Source organism: Miscanthus floridulus, chromosome 6 (genome assembly GCF_019320115.1).
Source record: "Miscanthus floridulus cultivar M001 chromosome 6, ASM1932011v1, whole genome shotgun sequence".
In the NCBI taxonomy this organism is placed as follows: Eukaryota; Viridiplantae; Streptophyta; class Magnoliopsida; order Poales; family Poaceae; genus Miscanthus; species Miscanthus floridulus.
In genome coordinates, this window is record NC_089585.1 from 138,878,687 (window position 1) to 138,905,929 (window position 27,243).

At 47.2% G+C, this 27,243-nt stretch overlaps 1 protein-coding gene across 7 annotated transcripts in view; it reads right to left on the reverse strand.

Annotated features, from left to right (window-relative positions):
• Positions 1 to 7,455: 7,455 nt before the first annotated feature.
• Positions 7,456 to 27,243, reverse strand: part of LOC136459864 (protein TIFY 9-like) — a 39,847-nt gene continuing 20,059 nt past the window's right edge. For 2 of the 7 annotated variants that reach the window (XM_066459700.1, XM_066459702.1), the window contains one exon: positions 7,456 to 7,817. In XM_066459700.1, the coding sequence (XP_066315797.1) occupies positions 7,720 to 7,817 (98 nt within the window). In that variant the 3' untranslated portion in view covers positions 7,456 to 7,719. Of the gene's footprint in view, positions 7,818 to 7,855; positions 8,260 to 12,764; positions 12,941 to 13,808; positions 14,151 to 27,243 lie in introns of those variants that run through there. The other 5 variants (XR_010760277.1, XM_066459703.1, XM_066459699.1 and 2 more) reach the window with 5 other exon arrangements.

Here is a 27,243-nt window from a genome sequence, read left to right on the forward strand (position 1 = left end):
CTCTAACTACCCTTCTCGCAACATGTGCCACGTCACACACCGGCACTGTGCTGTTGTGCAATTACATCTTCCTTCACATTCTTTTTGTCTTCTTCTAAGTGCTAACCACTTCATCATGTGTGCTGCATTGAACGCTAAGTAATTAAGCAGACATCATGGATTAATTCATAGATAAGACCCTGTTATTTTTTTGAATGCCTCTCATCTGGGTACAGCTGTAGCATATGTTCGTACACGCGCACGCCCACTCAACACACGCACACTACTCACACCACCCGTGTACAAACAAACATATAACTACACCCAGATCTGAAGACCGCGTCCTTCTTGAGATCACCGAAATCCACTGATTTCGTAGGCGACGGGCACGTCACGATCTTATTGTGGCATCACGCGCGAGAGGCAGAAATCCCGGGAAAAACTCAGGCAACGGTGAGGCATGCGAGTCGATCAGGGATCGAACTCGGGTGGGCTGCTCGCACGCCGGCGTAGCTAGCCAACCGAGGCCTGCTCGGTCCTTGATAAGACCCTGTTTGTATGTAGTCGAATTTGTACCAATCCACATGTGTTGAGGTGGATTGGAGTAGAATTTGAATTAAATTTCACCGGAATCCATCCCAACACACTAGGATTGAGGTGAATCCGACAATATCCAAACAAAGCCATAAATGATATTACGGTATGATTAAGTTATTTAGTCCGCCGAAATCTATTAGGTCGGAAATTCAGAAAATGAGCTTAGCTCAACTAAATACAGCCTAAGTCGAAAAAAAGATCATATAGGCACCGTGTCGTTGTTGCGGTGTCTATGTGCGGCAGGCACGTAACTTCAACTTTTTTTTCGAAGTAAAATTATCGTGAATCTGACTGAATTTATACAGAAAAGTATCAATAATTATTAAAACATAGATGTAGTATTTTTTAGATAATAAATAGATATATTAGAAATTATATTACATGATAAATTGAAAATGTTACTAACTTATTATCATAAATATGGATATATTTTTCTACAAATTTGCTTAAAGTTCAACCGTTTGATTTTAACTAACATATAAATTCTTCTTTTACAAAGTTGTGGAACTTGACGTCAAGGAAAAAACTTTTCTCCAATCAAGGAATGTGGTGTGGCTCTTCATGACGGTCTGCTCGAGGCCGACGGAGATGATCCCATAGATTCAGGAGAGCCGTCGGTGCGGTGGCTGCGCCCCTGTTCGGCAACCTGCCACTGTACATCAGGCGCGAGAACGTCCTGGGTTACCGCCGCGTCCTCGTTCATCTTCGGAGCGTCACGGACTTCGACCCATCGGTCCCGTCACCATTGCCTTCGCCGTCGGAATCTGAAGCCGGTGGCCGCAGCCACGATCGGCACCACTTCTACCGGGGCGCCGGACCGCGCATCCAAGGGTTCCGGTGCGCACGGGGGCTCGTCGACGGCGAGCCGGCCGTGGCCAACGGCTTCGGGTCAGAGGGTGGCCGGACGGCAAATGTCACCCAACACTGCCTTGGCCCTGTTTGATCCAGGGGCTAGAGCTAGTTTACGCTAGTTTAAGCTCAACTAGCCTAAAAGTATCCAAACAGGAGGGCTAGTGTGGGTTATTTGTAACCAGCCCACCTCAAAAAACTATCTCCAAAAGAGGTGATTATTTGGGCTAGTTCTGGTGGGCCCACTGGAAACTCTTATTTTTTTATTACTCCACCCGCACCAGATCCTCGCGACTCCCATCCCCCCATCGCTTCCCACGCCGAGCGCACCAACGGACGCCTTCGCGACGCTTTTTCGCGGTGACCGGCCGTCCTAGCCGAGCGACCAGAAATCCGCTGGGTTCGTAGTTTTCACCTCGCGTTGCCGGGCACGCACGGGCTGCTCCTCGGGCTGCCAGAACAACGTAAGCATGCGTGGTTCATGCCGCTACAGACTAGAGTGACAGACAGGAGCCGTGAAGGCTGCAGTTGCTTTCCAGCGGTTCGCGGGGCCCCCTGCCATGCCTGAGACGCTGCAGGGGGCGTTTTCTTATAGCGCTGCGTGGCTGCAATTTGCTTGTGTTTGGTAGAACGTGTGGACGGCGGATTTCGCGCCTCCAAGTGGGTCTCCAGCGCGCACAGGTCAGTGTGCGGGAGGAGGCCACACAAGAACCTGCCACACCAAATCCAGCTGCAAAGATGGTTTAAATGAGCCAAATGATTAGAAAAGTATATTTATTGTTAATCTAACCCTTACATCCCAACCCCTTAAGCTAGAGTTAATTCAGGGTTAGTCTAAAGCTAGAAACTAGCTCTAATCTCTAGCCGAGCTAGAGTATCAAACAGGGCCCTTGTTCCACCACTTCAAAAAGAAGGAAAGCAAGATGCCCCTGCCAACCTCCTTGACCCGATCTCGCGGAGTACCGACAACGGTGCTGCTGCAGAAGGGCCAAACCACGGAGAAACTGAGGGCAAGCAAGCTCTGCCATTCCTTGCGGGACCCTTGCCAATTTGAATTCACACTGTACCCAAAGCCTGACATCCAAGCTGGAGTGCAGCTGGCCTTGGACCCCATGGTCCTCGAGGCAGGGCTCACCGGCGACACCAAAGAAGCGCAGGCGATTCATGTTGCAGATGAGGCAGAGACGCTCCCTCAAGCATCAGTACAGGCTGCAGATGAAGAAGCCAATGCCACGACGATGAAGAAGCCAATGCCACGACGCCAAACACAGACAGCCTGTTCGTCTGCTCGTATATGATCGTAGATTATAAGCTGGAATAATATTCTTCTCTCGCACCAAACCAGCCAAAAATAAATAATCAACGATCGTTTACGACAAAACGAACAGGAATCAACCAAAGAGAGAGAAATTGGGGCGGCGACGATTGCCACACCTGTGGCTACTGAGTCACCGATCTCAGCCCCGCAGGTGATAGAACACGTGGCTGCTCCTCATCATCTTACTGCCGGAGTCGATACCCAGCCCTCACCGTCCACTCCAGGCAACGCCCGGGCCACGACTACACCCGCTCGAGCTGCAACAACCACTACAGGCGTGCAGACCCCGCCGACTGAACCGACTCCAACTCCAGGAGAATCGGCTCGTCGACTCTCCAAATTCACAGCTGAGGTCCAGAGGAAGCGGCAACCGCCTCTGATTGCATCGCCGCACAAGCAGAAGCCGCCAAGCAAAAAGGCAGTCATCCCACAAAGGAGCAGGCGCATTGCGGTCCAGCGGATGGGGCACAACGAGGGGAGGTGCTCCTGATGAAGAAGATGGGAATCCTTCCACCCCAAGCGCCACCGTCCTCCGCGGCAGAGCGCTCCTTCGACTCACTCTTCAACGGAAACCTGTCGGCCAGTGAGATCGAAGCATTCGACGTGATGTTCCCGGCTGTTACGACAAGAGCCGGTCGAGCGTCCCGCCGGCCACTGGCCTCGGCGGCGTGAACTTAGGCCGGCATTCTTCAGGTTGTCCACAGCCATGATGAACCTAGGATCGTTGGTTTTAAAAATGCAGCGCTGAGAGAAAACTAACGGCCGGCAACGGCACTCTCCTAGTACAATGATATGCACACTCGTGCGTATTCGAGAGAAAAAAAAAAGTTAAATGCACCATGAGTCCTCGAACTTATAAACGTGTGCCACATATTTTCATGAACTTTGAAAATGTATTTCTGAATCCCTAAACTTGTTAAGTGATGCACCGTAAACTCATGTCAACCATGTGCACACTTTTTGCTGATGTGGCATGCTATCATGGCATGCATTTTTTTTCATTTAGCCCCTCGCTTTTATTTTTCTCATAAAAAATAGACCCTACCCCCCTCTCTCTCTCTCATCTCCCACGGCAGCGCCATGTCTGTGTGCTCCGCGGGGAACAGGTGCCCACACGCGGACACGCCGGCAACGGCCGCACCCTCCCGCTGGCCCCTACGTCCTCCAGTCATACACACCGCGTCAACGAGGCCATACACGGTGCGGGCACGTGCGGTTGGCGGCGTCACCACCGTCGTGGGCAGCGCACGGAGCCGCTCCAAATGCCGCTGACCGCCGGGAGACGCAGCTAGTGGGACTGAACACCACCACCGCGGAAAAAATTACAAAAATAACACTCGAACGATACGATGATACTCGGATAGATGATAAGCGATCCATCCGTGCCTACGAATATGGGTCCAGTAACGACCGCCACCACCGCGCGGGCGAGGGCGCAGGCCTTGACGACGAGCCACTCCATGTGCGGGAACGCCTGCATGCGGTCAATCCTTCCAGTTCCAGGTTTGAAGTTGGAACTGTAACGTACGTACTAGTAGTAGCTAGCTGCGCTCCCCCATCTTCTCCTTCGCGTCATCTCTTTCTCCTTCCCCTTCTCTTTCTGCTTCTTGATACGATTCATCAATTCGATTGCAGGCCGCGTCCCCTTTCCCTTCCCCATCGGCGGCACCTGGAGCCGCAAGCAGGAGAGGAGGAGGCGCTGAAGCGGGAAGGCAGGAGCGCCGGATAAAAACAGGTAGTCTCTCGGTGAAGGTAGGAGCCGCCCGCCGCCTTTGGCTTGGTAGCTGTAGCACAGAGACTCCGCTCGTCTTCCCTGCTGCAATGTTTTTGGGTGAAGTATAACAACAAGTGACTTCTCAACAAGCTCATTCTTGGATTGGATTTTTATTAGAAAGTTTAATTTGGATAGAGTGATCTGATATTTTCTGTAGGAGTTTAATTAGAAAGTTTAAAGCTTGCAGAATTCACCTTTACCTTTTAGTATTGAAACAATTTCTTGCTCTAGAACAGAGCGTCTGAGTTAGTTGCAAGTTATTTTGTTGTGTATCAAGATCCTTCTCTAAGTTTCAGTTTCAGGAGGGATCTCCACATGTCAAACACTACATCTGGACTGGAGTTTCAGATTATAGTGATATCGAGATTGGCATAGTTTTTTGTGTTTATTTAGCTGCAGCTGCTCCACACACTTTCAGTTGTGATTCTGCTGTACTGCCTTTCCAAATTCAGCAGAGTTAACAGTGATGCACTCAACCTAAAATAACATCACTGAAAAAATATGTATCTCACTGTCCATGGATACAAACGAACTGACACATCACTGGAATTATGTATCTCATGACACATCACTGAAATTTGCTTCTCTAAACTATTGTTTTGGTTTCAGATTGGTCTCCAGAAAGGTTCTAAATCTTTTCAATAAGCTCGAGCAGCGAGATTCACTAAGCTAGTGGGACACTAGGTGATAAATGGGAGACTGAATCTAGAAGTGATAGAAGTACAGTTCAGTGAGTTCAGTCACCACAAGAGAGAATGGGTTAGTACCTGACTAAAATTATATTGTCACTACTATTCGGCCCGGTTTATTTTGGTTCAGGGAAACAAACACACGAGGTTGCACCACAGCAGCCATGCTCGAGCTGGCCAGAGCCAGGCCAGATGTTGGGTAGAACCAGGATTCCAAACAGCCAAGTGTTGCTCCATCTCCCTTCTCCGTTTTGAAGAAAGAATGAAATTTAAAAAAAAATCAAACATTAAATTTATTTAAATATATAAAAGCATAACAATAGAAGGGCGGGCCTGCTGCAAGCGGTAGAGTCTTACCGCCTGTGACCAGAAAAGTAAATAAAAGAATAACTATTGGAGTTGGCTGTGCACTGGTTAGCTGCTGCAAAATCAAAGTTCACAGTGAATTTGAATGATATAGTTACTTATCCGTGTGTAAACATGTGGTTACTTCTATACCTAAGGGTGAGACAACAAACTATGTTCACATTTCTTTCTTTTTGCAGCAATGAAGAAGCTAGTTTCATGAAGAATGGAGTATAAGACATGTCTACTGGGACGCTGATGGTTTTACCTTCACTATTTTGGTAGCATAGTTTTTGAATTTTTTTTGGATGTTGATTCTTTTGAACTTATACCTATCATTAGTCTTTTAAATTTGTCATCTTCATTTCTATGTCCATATGGTTATTATGAGAATTATGTTGCCAGGAGCACGATGTGCATACAGATATGGTGTACTAAGAGTGTTTTGTATGACAGCTATTAAACTGAAATATGCTGAGAAAAAAATTTAATTTTTTTCTTTGAAAAATAGGTTTGCCGAGTGTAATTCCTAAAAACACTCGACAAACAATAATAGTATGCTGAGAAAAAAATTATTATTTTTCTTTGAAAAATAGGTTTGTCGAGTGTAATTCCAAAAAACACTCGGCAAACAATAATCCTTTGCCAAGTGTATTTTGAAAAAACACTCGGCAAACTATTTTTTTTTGTTGAGTGTCAAATTTGACACTCGACAAACCATTTGTCGAGTGCTTTTTTGTCTTTACCGAGTGCCTGTGGCACACGGCAAAGTCACTGTTTCCGGTAGTGGTGCTGTAGCCGGCTTGTTCCACAATAATTCAATCAGAACAGTGTTTTTTTAGGCAAATTCAGCCCAACGAACGGGGCCGGTCAGCGAAACAAAACCCGGAGACGAGAATGAAAAGGGCGGTGCCGCAAGAACACTGTTTACAAGGTGAGGACGAGTACGACGGGCACAAGTGCACTGATGTTTTGAACATTGGCAGCCCTACTAAGCATGAAGGTTGACAATGGCAGCGCCACCATGTTGGACCATGGCATCGTGGATGTTGAGAGTTGGATCGGATAAATGGTCAAATAAGGGAGGCTTTGGAGCGGAGGCGGTCGGCGCATGCACAATGCATTGAGATGATGACCTCTTACTCAGTGGCCTCGACCTACGCAAGAGCAGAAAACCACGTTCATGTCGCGGTCCATGTGGGCATGAACGAAAGCAACAACCAGCTCTGCGTCGTGCTCGTGGAAGGCACAGTTAGCGGCATCCTGCTCTTCCTTGGCAACCACAATCGCCACTCTTGTAATCTTGTTCATGAGCAGCAGCGGTGCTGGCGCCTGCGGGATGAGGGCATGCCGAATATGGAAGGCCAGTGACTATACCAAACACGCTGCTAAAGAGACAACCCTAGGCGCACGGTCCTTGGCCGAACACAACACAAACTTAAGCCCACTAGCAGCGTCTAATAGTGAATATATATATATATATATATATATATATATATATATATATATATATATATATATATATATATATATATATATATATATATATATATATATATATAGAACTACTACTCTGTAGCTGGCTACAAAATAACTTATTCTGTAGCCACCTTGAGTTACGATAATTATTATGTTAATTTATGAGATTATAGTAACTCTTTACTAAGTGGTTTACTGTAACGTTATGGTAAATATCCCAGTGTGTTATAGTAACCCAACTATAGTAAATATATATTGACATTATCGTAAATTAGTATATAAAATTATGGTAAATGGAGGTGGCTACAGAATAACTTATTCTGTAGCTGGCTACTGAATAGCCTCTCCCTATATATATATATATATATATATATATATATATATATATATATATCTTAATATTTGTGGCGGATACACTTTAGGTCTTGTTTGGACGTGCATGTATTCATCTCAATCTACACGTGTGAAAGTGGATTGGAGTGAAATTACACTAAGTTCCATTTCAATCCACTCCAACACATATGGATTGGAGTAGATACATATACATCCAAATGAGGCCTTAAACGGCAAAAGTTGTGGATGGAGGGAAAATAACATGCACGCAGGTACGTACTAATACAAGATCAATCCATACGTACTGTACTTTACTATAAGTGGTAACTAAACCAAGCGGGCCTCCATATACATTTCTAAGTGGAATGGTAACGAAACAAAGTGGGCCCTTCCTCGTCTTCATCATGAGTGTTGCCCACTACCATCAGCCGCTGATGATCAAGGCCCATGCAGCCTACAGAAACGAAACAATATGCTTAAGGTCTTGTTTGGATACGCATGTATTTATCTCAATCCATATGTGTCGAAGTAGATTGGAGTGAAATTAAACTAAAATTCATTCCATTTCACTCCAACACATGTGGGTTGAAGTGAATACGCATGCATCCAAACAATGTCTAAATGAACTTCAACGACACAACTAGAACCGCATTCTTTCATGAATGGAGATTGTTTTAAATCCCTAACTACATTGTGATCAGAACAAAGAAATTATCTTTTTTGCAAAATGTAACTTATTATCTCTCGCACAAACAACCGATCAGAGTATACATTGCACGTTAGCTTAGACAGTTCATATACTGACACTTGACCTATGAACACAATGTACCAGCAGTCCAGCAGACATTGATGAAGACAAACCACCGCAACGTTTTGTTGGTTATTGCACAAGATCTCTAGAGAAAAAAAATTAAAGAACAAGTAGCTGTTAGAGACTTTAAAACTGGTTGGTTCGTCTAACGTTCTTCGGCGAATGATAAGAGCATCAAAAAAAAAAAAACTCTCTACATGACATTTTATCACAAAATTTAGAAAAAAAAATAAAAAATCAGGCTCAAAATAGATTCTCGAAACCATTTCCCATCTTTCCTTTTCTTCAAAACTACCATTCTCGCTCTGAAAGTGCATCTAGCCCTTTTGTGGGTTTTGGATGATTGAATGACAACGTGATTAAAGGACTAACCCGTTTGCTAAGTGTGAACAGGTAATAGGTTATCTCACAGGTACTTAATGAAAGCCAAAATGATGTGTTGTTGTATAAACAATCTAGTTCAAGCACAAGACAACAATGCAAATGGAATTCATGTGAAGGCTTATTTCTTGTGGGATTTCCATGTACTATGAGAAAGCAAGTTCATGATTATTAGTTAATGAGACATGAGGGATTGCATATGGAATGGTCTCATATTTGAAGCTTGCTAAATTAAAATGAAAAAGGATAACAATACATATGAATGGATGATTCAACACAAGATGTGACTTGATGGCTTGAGATGGTGAAGATAGCAAGGAAAGGCTTCGAGGTACTAAGCAAGGGTGAAGGGCAAGCGACGGCTTGGCGGCCGAAGAACCTAGCTAGGGTGAAGAAGAAAGTACTTGCATTTAGTTGAGGTACTAATCAAGCTAAGATGGTCATATTGATGTGAAGGATCAAATCTATAATGAAGTATTTGATAGAAGTGACTTGATACATTTGGGATTATTCAAACTTGATGAATGGAATCAAGTCACATGCTCAAGATGGCCATGCTCAAGTGAAAAGATCAACATCAACATGTTAGCACCCTTACTTGATGAAGATTGGAAGGGACGGCATCAATTCAAAAAGAACAACTCAAGTGGTACAAATTCATATTTCCGTTTATCTTGAGTTTAATAGGTATGCCGTACTATTAAGAGGGATGCATCATGTTGATAGATAATGTTTCATAAGTGCTCAAGCCAACCCATGTGAGTTTTGAGTATTTGAGAGACAAAAGAGCTAACTGATTTGTTGCTGTTCTGGCAATACCGGACGTGTCCAGTATTCATACCGGACGTGTCCGGTATTTGTCCAGCAGCTGTAAAATTGTTGTTCTCGGGTTGGTTAGTCGGGAGTTCCGACGTGTCGCACTTCGACCGACTTGGAGGGTTCACTGTCCTGGTCATACCGGACGTGTCCGGTATGGATGACCAGAAGCCAACGGCTAGTTTTCAAAAGCCATGAGGGTCGGGAGTTCCGACGTAAGTCGGGAGTTCCGACGGTCGGGAGTTCCGACACCTCACTAACTTTAACTCAGTTACATGTTTTTCAAAATTACTGAGGGTCGGGGGTTCCGACTTGAGTCAGGAGTTCCGATGGTCGGAAGTCCCAGCGTTCTTCGGGAGTTCCGACGCCTCACAACTTCACTGTAACTTAGTTACCGTTGGCGCAGTATGAGTCATACCGGACGTGTCCGGTATGCATACCGGACGTGTCCGGTATTGCAACGGCTATAAAACGGCTAGTTTTTCAAGGGGGCTATAAATACCCCCAAGCCTCCACCTTTGGAGGCTGCTGATTCTGCTGAGATAGACACACGTTTTTGAGCCTTGCCAACTCTCCTAAACCCTCTCTTAGTGAGTGTGTGATCCAAATTGCAAAATCAATTTGTGGGTTAAGAGAGAATTTGAAAAAGAGAGCAAGCCACCACTTGAGCACTTGTGCATATTGTTAATCTCGTGATTCACATTTGTTACTCTTGGACTCTTCGGTCCTAGACGGCTAGGCGTCGCCGGAGAGCAACCGAGAGATTGTGGTTGCTTCGGAAAGTTTGTAACGGTCGATTCCGCCGCCTCGGAATCAAATTAGTGGAAGGAGGAAAAGGAGTTGGAAAAGACTCCGGCTAGAGTGACCTTCGTGGTACCCTCTAGGGCTGACCTTCGCTGGGTCGCCCGCAGCCCCCTCAACGGAGAGTAGGACTCGAACGAGTCCGAACTTCGGTAAAACAAATATCGTGTCTTAATTCGCATTCCATTTGATATTTGTGTTGCTCTAGCTGTGCTGCAGGTTCTCTGTGTATATTGTCATCTCTATTAGGTGCATGCAGTTTGGTTTGAAGATAGAAAACGAAAGGAGCAAGTTCGGGGCTGATCTGCAGAAATCGTGTATACCGGACACGTCCGGTATTTCCTGCCTGCACTGAAAATATTTATTCTCTGTTCTAACTTGGTGTTGCAGGGTTGTAGCTTCTAGATATATCCTTTATACCTTGTTTACTTTGTGGCTAACTTGTGAGGGGTGGTAGTACTCTTGATTTGGAGTTTTCATTTTGGAAACTCCCCTTTCTAATTGTTTCCGCATTTAAAGGTGTTAATTTTCAGAAACGCCTATTCACCCCCCTCTAGGCAGCATCCTAGGTCCTTTCACGCTCACTATTAGAGAGGGCGTCACTCTTTAAATTCAATATATGTTAGTTCTTTCATGAATTTTTTTTCACACAAGAAAAAATATGATAAGTCGTTGGAGTATAGTCCCTCCGTCACTGAATAAATCAATTCTTATAATTGTCTTAATTCAAATATTTTTATGTTTGGCCAGAATCATAGAAAAGAGCACAAATATTTATGACACAAAATGAACAAATTATAGAAAAATATATATTTTATGGTGTGTGGGGGTATTAACCCCTATACCCTTATGGCTAGGCTTGGGCCGGCCCGGACCAGGGGGTCTGGCCCACTAGAAGACGACGCGTGGCCCGGCCAATCTGTTCGGAGTCCCGCGCAAGGAATCAAGATAAATTTGGAGATCAAGCAAGATCCTGGTCGGTTAGAATAGGAATCCTTATCTGGCCACCTATGGCAATTGTAATTGATTAGAATTAGTTTCCATATCTGTAACCCTGCCCCTCGGACTATATAAGGCGGGCAGTGGACCCCTCTAAAAAACATCTCTCATTGACATACAGCAATACAACCAGACGCAGGACGTAGGTATTACGCCTTCACGACGGCCAAACCTGGATAAAACCTCGTGTTTGTCTTGCGTCACCATCTTGTTTGTAGCTTGCGCATCTGTCTGTCGATAATCTACTATCTTGGGCATACCCCTAGGTAGACTGTCGACCATATTTCGTCGACAGTGGCGCGCCAGGTAGGGGCTGTGCGTACTGCTCTCCAGACGAACAAGATGGTCATCATCCCCGGTTCCATGGCTATGCCAAACGGCCTCACGCTTACCATCGACCAGATCACCTGGACCACTGACTCCGACGACTACATCGCCATGACCACGGAGGAGGCGCGGATTCAATCTGCGTCGACCACTGCTTCATCTGCATCGGCTATGGCTCCGACCGCGGTGGATCTAGCTCCGGCCACGCCAGCATCGTCTTTAGCCACGCCGACAACCCGTCGTCCGCTTCCTCGCTACAAAGGGAGGCAGATCGACAACACCGACCTGCTCGACTCCATCGATCGGGTCGGCACCAAACTTGCTGAAACCCTAGCTCTGGTAAGTTCGATTCAAAGTCAACCTAATGAGCAGGTAACCACAACCCACAATAGATCTACCCGACCAGCTCGGGCCAGTCGTCCTGCATGACTCGGTACGGATCTCGTGGTCACTTCTACTCCTGAAGGGCGCTCTGTTCGTCGCCAGCCAGCCCCCGCAACGGGTCTCCAGCTCTCCGAGTACGAAGCCTCGATGGAGAACTACAAGGCCCAGCCCTACGGCCTACGCAACTTCGTCAACATGGTCCGGATTGAGGATTATAAAGAAGGATCGGTCCACACAGTTCAAGAGGGTGGCTCAAGCTCCTCGTCCGGCATCGCATCTAATGGCACCGTCCACACCGAGCTCCAGGATCATGACAATGAAGGCGTTGAATACGATCTGGATATCCCAGACCATGCCCTGGGGTTCCCATGATTCCCATCTATCCCACCAAGGCGAGGAGACTTGATCAATGTTGTCAGTAATGACGAACCACCGATAGTTGACGAAACAGAACAAGAAAGGCTAGCACGCGAAGCACGCAATATTGACCTATTTAATCACCGACAAATCGAAGCCGAGGCAGAAGAGGAGGCACGACGCATAAGGGTCCAACCGCGCGACCTTAACAATGACTTTGATAGGGTGGGGGACAAGTAGGTCTTCAGGACTCCAAGCGCCAACGTTGTAACAGAACTGCCCAATTTATACAAGATCAAGTACGGCTGTCCCCGCTAACACGTTGACACACACATACTTTCACTCATATAAACCCGGTAGTCCGCCGAGTGTCCCGAAAGACCTCAGTAAATCAACATCACAACCAAGATCGCGTGATTAAGCAAATACACATCACATACGCAGGGTTGCAGCGGAAAATAATATTACAAATGAATTCACAAATAATAGTACAAGTTTGGGTTTCAAAACCGATTAGTGAAAACAACATAGCTTTCAAAAGATTACATTAATATATGTTCCAAATACATTGCTAGCATAAGTGACATCATCCGACAAAAGCATATAGATGAGAAGTAACTATAGAATCACCGAGCCCATCGGCGGTTAGCCACCATCTTCAACAGGCCGAGAACTTCACCTGCAACATGGTGGGATAAACCCTGAGTACTCGAATGTACTCAGCCAGACTTACCCGTCGGAAACCAAAAATAAATGACACCAAGGGTCATGCAAGGCTTATGAGGTGGGCTAGCTGGACACAGTTGCATAAAAGAGCTTATGAATATAGTAACCAATTTAAACTTCGCATCAAGTTTATCATCATTTACATGTCCACTAGATTTGCACCTGTACTAAAGCACTCACTTATTAGGAGCAAACAATATTAACCATAGCAGGTATAATAAGGCTGTCATCATCATATCATCATTTCTGAACCATTATGTTATTTAGTGTATCTACTTTGGAGATAAGCCCGTCAAGTTCTCACTAACCGGGAGAGACGGCGACTCGAATCGAATTACAACTCAGCTGAGGGGGTATTCCTAACTCTCACCCTAGCATACTTTGCAAGGGTAGCCGTGGGTCATCTTTGGGACAACTCAGGAACCAAATTCGCGGGTTCGATCAGCGCCAGCACTCTCAGGGATTACCCTTCTGCCAGGATGATCAGGACTTTTAAATCACCTACCCTTGGACTCACGCCTACGGCTCCCTTCCGAGGCGTACTTTATACTTATCGACTCCCGGCCTGAGGTGAGCTACTCGGCTTCGTGGTCGGTCTTCGGACACGGCCAACTAAGAGAGAGCCATGCGTTCAACATGAACAGGAAAGGCTCCAAGATTCAGTCCTTAAGCGACACAGACGGAGTCACTACAAACTAGCAAGCCTCCGCCCGGTCTTCATTTCAAATTAAGACAGGTTCTTTTTCACAATAGCAAATATAGCCAACCGTGCCATATGTATATCCCTATATCTCGCAGGTGATAGGAAATCACCTGACTTCTACCGTGTTTAAGCAGGGCTAAGCACTACACGAGCCTGAGCTACATAGGATTCAGGGTATCAATATCTGGACAAGGATTGAATAACCAATGCAGCAAGTGTTTGCATCCAACACCTAAACTTAATGCAACAATATATATATGTAACAATAATACTTTAACTGCATTTCGGAAATTAGGAGGCTTAATATGCTCCGGGGCTTGCCTGGGATCCGACACAAGTCAGTTCAGTTAGCTTGCATCGTCATGGTGACATCTCCGGTCCTAGCACTTGCTTAGTCCTTCCATCTTCGGGATATATCCACCAAACCAAATCTTCGGGTTTGGCTCCAACATCGCATCCTTCACGTGGTGCATCTAGCGTACCTAGATGAGATGCAATATACAAGTGCATAAATATGAAGAATAGTACCATGAGACGCATCATAAGATAGCAAGCAAGACAAACATAGTTTACACTAACACACTTAAGTACTTTGCGATGCTTAACTTAAACATCACACAATCTATCATGCTAAGATGGCAAAGAAGGCGACAACACCAAGCATGACACAAGTTTCCCAAGATCTCAGGTGCTCTAACTCAGTCATCATTCAAGGCATAAGTCACACTTAACAATATACAAGCAAACACTATAATTGGAATCTGCCAATTTCTGGACATGCAAACAGCAGCTACAAGATTTAGCTATAACTGGAGTTACACAAATCCAAATGACTTGCAAGAAGACATTTTGGAAAGCTTATGAAATTATCTACATTTTATCTATAACCATCACAGCATGATTCCCAAATTAAGTAGGTTGAAATTATACATTTATAGAAACTGGTTCATACAAAACAGAGAGCAACAAATCCTGTATTCTAACTTTAAACAGTTGTAACTCAAACACTACTCGGCCAAATGATACCAAATTTTAACAGTAGCTAGATACATAAATTATCTACAACTTTTGTATAAACAAGTTTCACAACAAAGCACATTGTCATGAAGAACTTTGCTAAGTTCCCAGATCTGTCCATAAACCACATTTGCAAGAAAATAAATATTAACTTATGTTGCAAACACATAATTAGGCAAAACCAACTTTACCAACATGTTACACATGACTAAAGAACACCAGAGAACCTAGTGTCCATGACCAAATAAATTTTTTAATGCATTTCTTAATTTATTTTAGATAACAAGGTGACTTAATGAACATATACCAAAAATATACAATAAATTCTACAAAAATTACAGTGGCTCACATATCCTCTCAATAGTCTACTGTACAAATTTCATACCATTTGCATAAGTATAGCTGCCTCTACGAAAAAGACAATTTGCTATTGCAAGAAATCATGTGAGAGCGAGATAAACCAATAACTTACTCATACTTCACCCAATACTCATGAAATTTTTACCACACATCAACTATCACATGAGTAGCATGCCATAAAAAATTCACTTCATTTGGAGCCCTAGATCTACAGTTATGGAAAATAACAAATTCAACTAGCATTACAACCTTACTGCACAAATCTATTTTTACCGCAAAATATTGAAACTAAAATATGCCATATTATAGATCTAATGCATAGAGAATTTCACAAGGATTCCAAAAAGTCCTCTTTTGCTATTTTACGAATTTCCTATGAATTACTATGAATTTCCAAAGATTCAGCAAATTACTACAAATAGGTCCTTATCGGCACTATTCATCTGAGTCTACAGGTTCACAGAAAGGCCCCTCCCTAAACTCGAATTCGAAGCCAAGGTCCCTGCTCGCGATTTTTGAAGGAGCTGCGCAGGAGCCCGCCGTTTGCCGGCCGGAGGATGCTCGTCGGTGGCGGGGAAAGTGGCGGGGAGGGACCAAGGGTCCATGCGCACCCACTGGGCTCCCCAGCTCGGCCCGAGGCGGCCTGTGGCCTGCCGACCGCACGAGCAGGTGGAGCGCCGGTGGTTGCTCCGGCGGCGACGGCGCTACGACGGCTGCGGTGGCCGGAAAAGTGGAGCAGAAGGGGTGGCGCACGACGGGGAAGGTGGTGGCGCACACGGTAGGACGCGAGGGAGCCTAGAGCGGCGGGGATGCGGTGGTGGCAAGCTTCACCGCTCGGCCATGGCGGCGGCGCACCGTTTTGCGCACACGGCGACGATGAGCGCGAGCAGAGGAGCGAGAGGTGGCGAGCACGAGTGAGGAAGGAAGTGGAGCGCTCGGCCGGGGCTCTCCTCATCCGCAACAGGCGCAGGGGCACACGGCATGGAGGTGGGGGCGCTGCTCGTGCATGGCCGCCACGCACGGGGCACGCGGCATCCGTTGGGGCATTTTCGCGAACACCTGGCGAGCGACGGAGTGAACATGGTGGAGCGTAGGTTTGGGCTAGCTACGGGCCGATTTGGTCCATGGGCCCAAAACGAAGTTTGCTCACCTCGGTCTGCTCTACATTTCTTATTAAGGGTGCCAAGTCATTTGAGCAACAGATCAGCAGTTAATTAAGCCTTAATATGATAGTGTCAACATGTTGATAACGGTCACGGGAATTCGCTTTAGGAGGTCAAAACTCGGTCAAACTCAGTGCAACTTTTTGCATGCTCTTCTCCATAATATAACCTTCAACTTTTATTTTTAGACCAACTCAAGTTGCTTAACGAATTTCGGAGAACGCGAGACGCCAATGGCGACGACGATGAATTCCGGACTTAGAAAAATTTTAAGTCTGAAAACAGCCGCTGATTCAATTTTCGAGCCTCTGTTTGACTTAGTTCTAAGTTGATCTGGCTCTTGTTCCAAAAACAAAGTTTGTTCTACTCTACTCAATCTTCAACTTTTATTTAAGGTGCAACTCCATGCAAGCACTGTAAGTGGTTGGTCAACATAGGTCAAAGTATCGTCGCTGTAAAGCTTAAATTAGAGTTATTGACCGATTGAGGCATTTTCTTGACTTCTGCTCAATATGAACCCTTCATGACTTTTGTTGTGGAGTTCAATCAGAGTCATTTGGGCAAGGTTGCAAGGTTTGGTTGATGACCTACATTTCCATTCACTTAATAGTGCAATTCAAGCACTTAGTAAAGTCATTCCAATAAGGATATAACTTATCATTTCATGTGACTTTTTGATTCCAAACTTCATGAAACTTTTCTAGTGATCCATATAGATGGGTATTGATGTGAGACACATGAAGATATTCCAATAACACCAGCCAATCATATATCTTTAAAAGGGCCTATATGTAAAGCAAGGGTGCAATATCCGAGTTTAGGTTGGGGCTCATTTTCATAGGTTTGACCTTGACATCTTCATCATCACTTAATATGTCAAGGTTGAGCTTAAACCCATTGCTTAACTAGTGACAAACACCTATGGTGTTACAAACATAGCTGTTGCTATGGTGATAATGCAACGACTACCCAATACCCCGGAAACCCAGGCAGTTCATGATGATATACAAGCTTACCTGACGGCTGCTATGGCCCAGACCGCAGAGATTGTAAATCAAGCCCGGGCTCCATCCATCTTAGTCGAATCAAGCCACAGCCGCCAGTACTCAAGTCGCTCACAGCCACCCAACCAATGTGGCTCGCGCAACAACGACCCATCAGACAACCGTCAAGGCGGAAACGGTGGCCATGATGGTGGTCAGAATGACAACCACCACGACTACCGGGACGACAACCGCTAAGACAACCGCGATAATCGCCGTGATAACCGCGGTCGCAGGGTTAACCAGGGTGGCAACCGGGATCGCCATGATGGCAATAACGATCTCCGCCATTACCTCGGAGAACGCGATCTGCGCGATCGCATTAACCAAACAGCCAACGATCGTGCATCCCACGAAAGCTATCACCGTATGGAATATGATACTACCCACGGCCCTCCGGGTTTGAAGCACTTTACTCCACACCTTCGCCAAGTCATATGGCCCAAGAACTTCAAGCTCGAAAAACTTCAGAAGTACGACGGCAAGGAGAACCCTGAATTATGGGTCATGCTCTACGAAACCGCGTGCAGATCAGCCATGGCTAACAAGCACGTCATGTCTAATTACTTCCCGGTCGCCATTGGCCATGCAGGTCACTAGTGGCTGGTCAGCTTACCGGCAAACTACTTTGATTCTTGGTGAGAGCTCAAGCAAGCATTCATCGACAACTTCATTGCTACTTGCGAGCAACCCGGCAACAAATATGATCTGTAGCGGATTCGAGATCGCAAAGATGAGCCACTGCGCGAGTACGTCCGACGCTTCTCGGAGATGCGCATCAAGGTCCCATCAATCTCCAACAATGAGGAAATCGAGGCTTTCACCACTGGTCTCCGCTTCCACGACGCCCTAAGGGACAAGCTCCTCCGCAAGAGACCTGAATCAGTCACAGCGCTCCTGGCCACTGCTAAAAAAATATGCGGATGCCGATGATGCTAAAAAGATAATCATCGAAGAAGCAGCAAGGGTTCCATGCTCCGACCACCCCCCACACCGCGACGACTACCGTGGCAACCATGGTCGGAACGATAATTTTGATCACCACAACCAGCGCAACGATTCCTGCGACCAACGTAATCAGCGGCGTAAACGCCGTGACGATTACAGGGGCAAGCATGCTCGGGAAGACGACGGTGAGGTCAACACCGTTAAAAAAGGTGGCGGACGTCGCAACTACGAAGAAGACTACGCCAAAGCATTGAAAGGACCCTGCCAGCTCCATCCTAAGTCAAACCATACCATGGAGAATTGCCATGTCCTCAAATCTATCTACACGTGCCAACAGGCTCTGAATACATCCGACAAGCCTAACGACGCAGGGGAGCAGCGTAACGAGGACAATGACGATGAAGACGCAGATCCCCGTCACAAGTACGTCAAGCCAACTGATCGCGTCCACACCATCATTGGAGGCAAAGTGTCCATCGAGACCAAACGAGAACGCAAGCTGCTCGCCCACGCTTGCTTGAACGTGGCCAACGCCGACAACCTCATCGCCGATCCGCGGCTCCCTCCTTGGTCTCACCGTGAGATCTCCTTCAGCAGAAAGGACCAATGGGCCGCAATACCTGAGCTAGGATGTTTTCCTCTGGTTCTCGATCCTTGTATCAACAAGGTCCAGTTCGATAGAGTGCTGATTGACGGCGGTAGTTCCATCGATATACTATTCAAAAATAGTTTGCCAGCCCTGAAGATAACCCAGGCTGATCTCAAGCCATACGAGGCACAGTTCTAGGGTGTTCTCCTCGGACAGAGCTCCACACCTCTCGGGCAGATCACGCTACCTGTGCAATTTGGTACCCCGGACCACTTTCGCACCGACTACGTCAACTTCGTGGTCGCTGACTTCGACGGCACCTACCATGCTATCCTTGGTCGACCAGCGCTCACCAAATTCATGGCCATACCTCACTATAGGTATTTGATGCTCAAGATGCCTATCGAGAAAGGGGTTCTAACTCTCAGGGGCAACGTATACGCAGCTTATACCTACGAGGACGATAGCTTCAAAATAGCAGAGGCTCACGACCTCTCTATTCACATGGCCGAGACCACGCTCGACGCTAAGAAGACGCCAGCCGACCACCTAGAGATCCCAGAGCTCGAGGCCCCACACAAGAACATCAAGTCTAAAGAGCACAAAGCGATCCAGTTGGTCGATGGTGATCCTAGCAAAACGGCCCTTATCGGGGCCAACCTGGATCCTAAATAGGAAGACACGCTCGTTAGGTTCTTAAGGAGCAACGTGAGTGTGTTCGCATGGAGACCCGCTGACATGCCTGGTGTACCTCGGAACTTGATCGAGCACTCCTTAAATGTCGACGGCAAGGCCAAACCTATCAAGCAGAAGCTATGACGTTTCGCTCGTGACAAAAAGGAGGCTATTAGGGTAGAAGTTACATGGCTTTTGGCAGTCGGATTTATCAAAGAAGTGTATCATCTGGAGTGGTTAGCCAACCCGGTTCTTGTACGCAAAAAGAATAATGAATGGAGAATGTGCGTTGATTACACTGATTTCAACAAACACTGCCCTAAAGACCCCTTTGGCTTACCTCGCATAGACGAGGTCGTAGATTCAACTACCGGTTGCGAGTTGCTTTCCTTTCTCGATTGCTACTCTGGTTATCACCAGATCGCTCTCAAAAAGGACGACTAGATCAAGACATCCTTCATCACGCCCTTCGGCGCTTACTGCTACACGACCATGTCGTTCGGGCTCAAGAACGCTGGGGCTACCTACCAACGCGCCATATAGGCCTGCCTCAACGACGAGATAAAAGATGACCTCGTCAAGGCTTATGTTGATGATGTAGTTGTTAAAACCAAGGAAGCATACACCCTTGTTGACGACCTCGAACATACCTCTACAGCTCTTAACACATTCCAATGGAAATTAAACCCAAAGAAGTGTATCTTTGGTGTTCCATCTGGTATATTGCTCGGCAACGTCGTCAGTCATGACGGCACACGCCCTAACCCAGAGAAGGTAAAAGCTGTCTTGGACATGAAGCCACCTAAAAAGGTGAAGGATGTTCAGAAGCTCACCAGATGCATGGCTACCCTCAGTCATTTTATATCAAGATTAGGCAAAAAGGGACTGCCATTTTTTAAGCTGCTCAAAGCAACCAAGAAGTTTGAGTGGTCGGAGGAAGCAGACGCTGCCTTTACATAGCTAAAGCAATTCCTTACATCACCTTCGGTCCTTACTGCTCCCAGAGAAGATGAAACCCTCCTGCTTTACATTGCGACAACTAATCGGGTGGTCTCCACTGCCATGGTGGTCGAGCGCGACGAGCCTGGCCACATCTACAAGGTACAACGACCAATCTATTTCACCAGTGAGGTACTCAATGAATCCAAGACTAGGTACCCACAGATTCAGAAACTGATCTACGCCATACTGATTATATCCCAAAAGTTGAAACACTACTTCGATGGATACCGTGTGGTGGTCATGACCGAGTACCCTCTGGGAGACATCATTCGCAACAAGGATGCGAACGGGTGCATCGTCAAATGGGCAATGGAGCTATGCCCTTTCTCCTTGGAATTTACAAGCCGTACTACAATCAAGTCTCAGGCACTTGTCGATTTCATCGTCGAGTGGACAGACTTAAGCACACCTGCCTCTCAGGGGCCCACTGAGTATTGGAAGATGTACTTCGATGGCTCTCTCAACATCGATGGTGCAGGAGCAGGAGTCCTTTTCATGTCACCATCCAAGGAGCAGCTCCGATACGTCCTCAGGATTTATTTCCCGGCGTCTAATAACGCCGCCGAGTACGAAGCATGCCTACATGGTCTGCGCATTGCGGTCGAGCTCGGTGTCAAACATCTCTATGTCTACGGAGACTCGGCTCTGGTCATCAACCAACTCAACAAGGACTAGGATACGACTAGCAAAAAGATGGATGCATACTGCAAATCGATCAGAAAGCTAGAAGGCAAGTTCTATGGCATTGAGTACACACATGTGGTCTGGGACAAAAATCAAGCAGCAGATGCATTGTGAAAGTTAGGATCATCCCGAGCCAAAGTCCCACATGGCGTATTTGTTCAAGACCTGCTCACGCCTTCCATCGATGAAGAAGATCCCACGGTCGACAAGCCTCTAGACCAGCCATTGGTGGCTACGGTTCCAGCGTCAAACACCACCGAACCACCTCCAACCACTAAGGACCCTGACTGGAGAGTACCTTTCATCAAGTACTAGACAGATGGTAGCGGTTACACCAATCGGACAAAAAATGAACGCCTGATGCGTCGCAGCAAGCAGTATCTGCTCGTCGATGGCAAATTGTGGCGTAAGAATACAAAGGAGGAAATCTTGATGAAGTGTATAACCCAGGAGGATGGTGAACATCTCCTAGACCAAATCAACTCTGGCTCCTACGGCAACCACGCGGCCTCAAGAACGCTGGTTGGCAAGGCTTTTCGAGCAGGTTTCTATTGGCCGTCAACCGTAGCCGATGAAGAGAAGCTAGTCCGCCATTGTGAAGGTTGTCAGTTCCTTCACCAAGAGAATCCACGTGCCAGCACACGAGATTCAGACAATACCATCCTCTTGGCCTTTCGCATGCTGGGGACTGGATATGATCGGGCCTTTCAAACCGGCCCCTGAGAAATTTACATGCGTCTTTGTGCTGATCGACAAGTTTTCCAAGTGGATAGAGTACATGCCCCTGGTCAAGGCATCTTCAGAAAAGGCTGTTGCGTTCATCGACTAGGTCATCCACCGCTTCGGTATACCCAACAGCATCATCACTGATCTAGGTACTCAGTTCACCGAGAACGTTTTTTGGGACTTCTGCGATGAAAGGAGCATAGTAGTAAAATACGTCTCGGTGGCGCACCCTAGAGCTAATGGACAGGTCGAGTGGGCAAATGGTATGATCTTGGACGCACTTAAGAAGAGGATGTATAGAGAAAATGACAAAGCTCCCGGAAGATGGCTCAAAGAGTTGCCAGCCGTGGTCTGGGGCCTTAGAACCCAGCGCAGTCGTAATACCGGCGTATCACCATACTTTATGGTTTATGGCACTAAGGCAGTGCTCCCAGCGGATATAGCCTTCAGATCAGCACGAGTAGAGAACTTCGATGAAGACAAGGCCATTGAAGTATGGGAGCTAAAAGTGAATAGTGCAGAAGAGAAGCGACTCAATTCTTGCGTACGTACAGCCAAATACCTCGCTGTTTTGCGTAGGTACTACAACAAGAACATCAAGGAGTGGTTCTTCGTGGTCGGGGACCTGGTCCTGAAGTGGAAGACGAATCAGGCTAGCGTCCACAAACTCGCAACCCCATGGGAAGGGCCATTCATGATCAAGGAGGTTACACGACCAACATCTTACAGGTTAGCTCACCTGGACGATACAGACGTACCCAATTCATGGCACATCGACAAGCTTAGGTGTTTCTATGCTTAGTTACTGAGATATGTACCCTTCTTGTACTTTTGATTTAATTCAATAAAGCTATTATGATTTCTCCGACCACTCTAATGTGTCACTTCGAAGTCTATTGTTATTCTAACTCAACCAGTTAAAACCGACCACCATTCCTTCTCGGGTTTTCGGAGCAGGCCCTATCTCCGGTTCCTCCCAACGTGTGCATGGGATCTGCTCTCTACGCTACAGGTGATCGGCAGGTCCTCTCTGGTTTGACTTGTGTGTGTCTACGTGTGTACAAGCTACGCACCTCACACTCTGACCACAAGACAAACTAGGGCCATACAAACCTTTCAGGATGACGTGTCAACTAAACTGGTACAACTAAACAGAACGCTAACATGTTCTCACTTAGTTACACCAACATGATATCCAAGCTTAAATACGTTTTCTACAAAACAAACAAGCTTATGTAGATATACAGTTATGTTATTACAAGCTTGCCTGAAAAGGTCCAAGTTTACAATAACACAACTACATCTTCTTCTACAGCTATAGCCTATACTATTGGCTGGTCAGGGCACGCGGCACCTGCTGCTCGCTAGGCCTGACATCGTGCAAGGGTCTCGGAGACTCTGGCATTAATCGAGCTAAAGAAGATGGCCCCACCGATGCCTGGCTGGTCGAGCCCATAGGCTTCGCCGGTTGGCTTAAAAATGACAGCGCTTCCAGCTGACTTGTTGATGTCGTTCCCTGTACAGATGGTGTCGCGCCTCCACACAGGTTAATGTCGCTAATTATTTTCGCCGACAAGTCCAGCTGGGTCATCCGTAGCTCCTCAGCCCTATCTAGATCTACCTCCTTTAGGTATCTAGCCTCCAGGCGCTTGAGATCGATCAAGGGGTAGTGAGCACGTACCATGCTTAGCACATGTGTGCCTATGTACTCACCCGCCTCCTTCACGAACTCCTAGAACCATCCCCATGCCTTTCGACATCTCTCGATCAAGCTTAGCTGCGGCGTCCTTGGCACGTCTTCTGTTAGCGTCGGATCGATGAGGTTAAGGACCAGCAAAATGCCCGTTGCCACCTCCTGGCACCGGTTTTTCCAGGTGTCACGATCCTTGGTGATCTCTTGGCACTGCGCCTTCCAGCCGTCATGGTCTTTTATCATGGCCTCCAGATGCTTCTTCGCATTGATTTTTATAACTGCAAACCGTACATGCTGTTAAGACGCTATATTACGCCAAACTATGGCAGGCAAAAAAAATGGGCAAAGGGGTTTGGAAAACTTACCTTTCAGCTCCTCTGTCATCTTGGTAGTGTGGTCCTGGAGCTGCGACTGGTCTTGTGCCAGTTTTCTGTTGTCCTCTTTCAGGCAATCACACTCCACGACCGCATGACTATTCTCCTCTCGGAGATGGACCACTTCGGCTTCTAAGCCTGCACTACAGCCGTTACTACCAACAACGCAACAGCACTTGTCAGTCATCGTTGTGATAAAGTGGCTACTTACTTGTTATTTCCCGCTCTTTATTACTGAGCTGGATGACCAGGTTCTGGTTCTGGGACTCTTGCATCGTCTTTTCATGGTTGGCGGCTTCAAGTCGCTGGCGTAAGCGTTCCACCTCCGCCGTCAGCTCCTTGTTGCTTGCAGCGATTCCCTTGATCTGGTCAAAGCATTTCTTCCAGTACCTTGTGGTCTTCATTAAGTCCTATGCGCAGATAGCTAAGTAAGATAGCTGCGACTAGACAGCGAGATCAGGGGGTGAAGCGAAGCTTACCTGCACTTCCGTCACCAGCCGTTTTGCCGCCCGTTCAACTTTCTTGGTTTCTTCGACCTCTAGGATTTCCTCATGGACAACCCATTGGTTGTTCCACCAACACGACACATACACATGTTGTCGCTTGTCCTACAGATGGCCCAGGACCTCCTCCACTTTGTCCTCTTCGAGCTCTTCTTCGGGTCTCGATGCTGGTCCGGCGTCAGCAGCTTCTGCGATCACCAAAGCCTTCCCACGGGCTTCAGCGTCGGTGAATGTGGGCTGTGCTCTCACCTCCGGTTGTTGCTCCTCGGTCTGCTCCGTCACCCTCGATGTTGAAGTGTTGCCCTCAGCAGGTCTAGCACTCGGAGCACTCATGCCCAGCTCAGTTGGTCCCTCGACCACCTGCTCGGGGACTGTTGTCTGACTGCTCCTTTGCTGGGGCCCCGACGGATCTTCTGCTATGGCTTCCTCGGTGGCTGGCTATTGGGCAGTCTGCTCTAAACTTATTGGTGGCACCACGACACTTCTGGCTAGCTGGTCCAGACTTTCTATGGACACCGGACTAGTACATCCAAGAAAAGTTTAGAAGGCAACCATATTCAATGCAAATTGCTAACTTATAATAAGGTTACAAATACTTACATATTAGAAGCGCGGAATGATGTGGCGAATGCACGTCTCTTCGACCGCACTTGCTCCACGTGCTGTGAGGGTGACTCCTGGTCTCCCTCTACATCCAGCACTATCGCTGGGCCTTGGTGCCTGACACCTCCATCGCTTGTCCTTCGCGTTGTAGTGGTCGGTGGTGTGGTCGGTCGGGTTGTCTCTCTCGTCGCCGGTTGCATTCCTTGCCCAGGTACTCCCGAGGTCGACCCGACTGCATCCTTCACCGCCGTCGGTAATGTGGGTCCCATAGGCACGGAGGAGACACCCTGCTCCATATACTCCAGTTGTTTCCTCCTCTTTCGAGGGACAAGTTGAAAGGTATCTGCGTCCTCTCCCTCCTCTGCGTCATCGTCCGACCAGGAAAAAATCGCCTGTCGACGCTTGCTGGCAGTTTTTTCCTTTGGGCCCTCCTTGGGCTCATTGATACTTAGCGCCCCCCAGTGAGCAGGGTGGTTGCTGATCTCTTCTTCGGCTGTTTGGGGGCAGCCGGTCGCTTACCAGCGACTAGGGCCGCTGCCTCCTCTCTAGCTCCGAGCATCGCCCAGTCGACGTCCTCCTCTTTGATCTCGACGCTGGTCTGGGTGGTGGGACCAGCTCCTTGTGGCCACTCCACTCCGAGGGGTGGCGACGCAAACACTGTCGCTCTATCCTGATCATTAACCTGGGTAACAAAAATGGGTGAACACAGTAAGTTTCCACTTATCCTACCACAATATAAACCTACGGGTACAGGGTAAGACGAGTTACCTTCGGGGGATGTCGGGCAAGCTTGAAAGCGTGCTCGATGTCATTCAATCTGGCATAATTTGGATCAGCTAAGTTAAATAGCTCTCCAATTCTGGCTTTGACTTCAATTTTGTCAACCGCCTCCTGCCTTGTCATCGTCGGGTCCGCGCTACCTTGATATTCATAGCTAGGATGTACTCTCCTCTGGCAGGGCTGGATTCGTCGGTTGATGAAGTTCCCGACCATGCTCGGACCATCCAGTTTTTTCCACGGGATCATTCCAAATATTTCTGGAATCTGTTCCAGGTGCTCGGACTTCTCTGACCAGCTTGTCCTCTTCTCTAGAATGTACCCCACGCCTCACAATGTAATCGTGTTCGGCTCTTCGCGGATATAGAACTATTTCTTGTACCAGTCGTCTAGCGACGTGTTCCATGGGCAGTGCAGATACTGGGATCTCATGCCATCACGGAGGTTGAGGTACACACCCCCGGCTATCTTCGAACCGCCGCTTCCTTTCTTCCGCAGACAGAAGAGATGGCGGAAGAAATCGAAATATGGCTGGAAGCCGCCATATGCTTCGCAAAGATGTATGAAAGTGGAGACAAGGAGGATCGAGTTGGGATGCAGATTGCAAATCCCAATCTCGTAGTAAAGACAGAGCCCCTGAAGAAAAGGATGTACCGGAACCCCAAATCCCCGCTTAAAGAAGTCTTCGAACACCATGATCTCACCTGGTTGTGGATTGGGGTACCCCTCGCCCTCCGGCGCACGCCATCCTATGAGCTCCTTGTTGTGGGGTACCCCCATGGTGACGAGGTCTTCAATGGTCTGCTCGTTGCTTCTTGATTTCCACCACTCCTTCGCCATGACTCCTGCTTTCTTCTGCGCATCGCTTTTCGCCATGACTCTGGCCTTGCCGATGAACGAGGAAATGGTGGAGGATTGATGGGTGGTAATTTCTGAGGTATTAGGGTTGGCGAGAGGAAGAAGATGGCTGCGGCTGCGAATGGCAATGGGGTTCAGTAAAAAGTAACTTACCTATCTTATACTATATTTAACCCAAGAGTTATGTCGTTTCATCTGCCCGAGATTCTTGGGAGACGTGCGCACGCGCCGTAGACGATTGTTTTCACAGCCTCGAGATCTATGCCAATATATTTGTCTCTTCATTGCCAGTGTGGGAGGGCCCACGCTGACGCACCTACTTACAAGAGCCACGCAACTGTTTGCTTGAAAAGACATAAAGGCGGTATGACGTGCTATACCCGTCTACTTCTTTGACCAGACGTGTCAGATTGGACTTGACAGAGCAAGTAAATAAATAAATGCAAAAAATAATAGTACAAGTGACATATGGTTTTTGGCCACACTTCTCGTGCTCGGGGACTGTCGCGACTATCCTTGTGCTCGGGGACTGTCCAGACCACCATCATGCTCGGGGACTG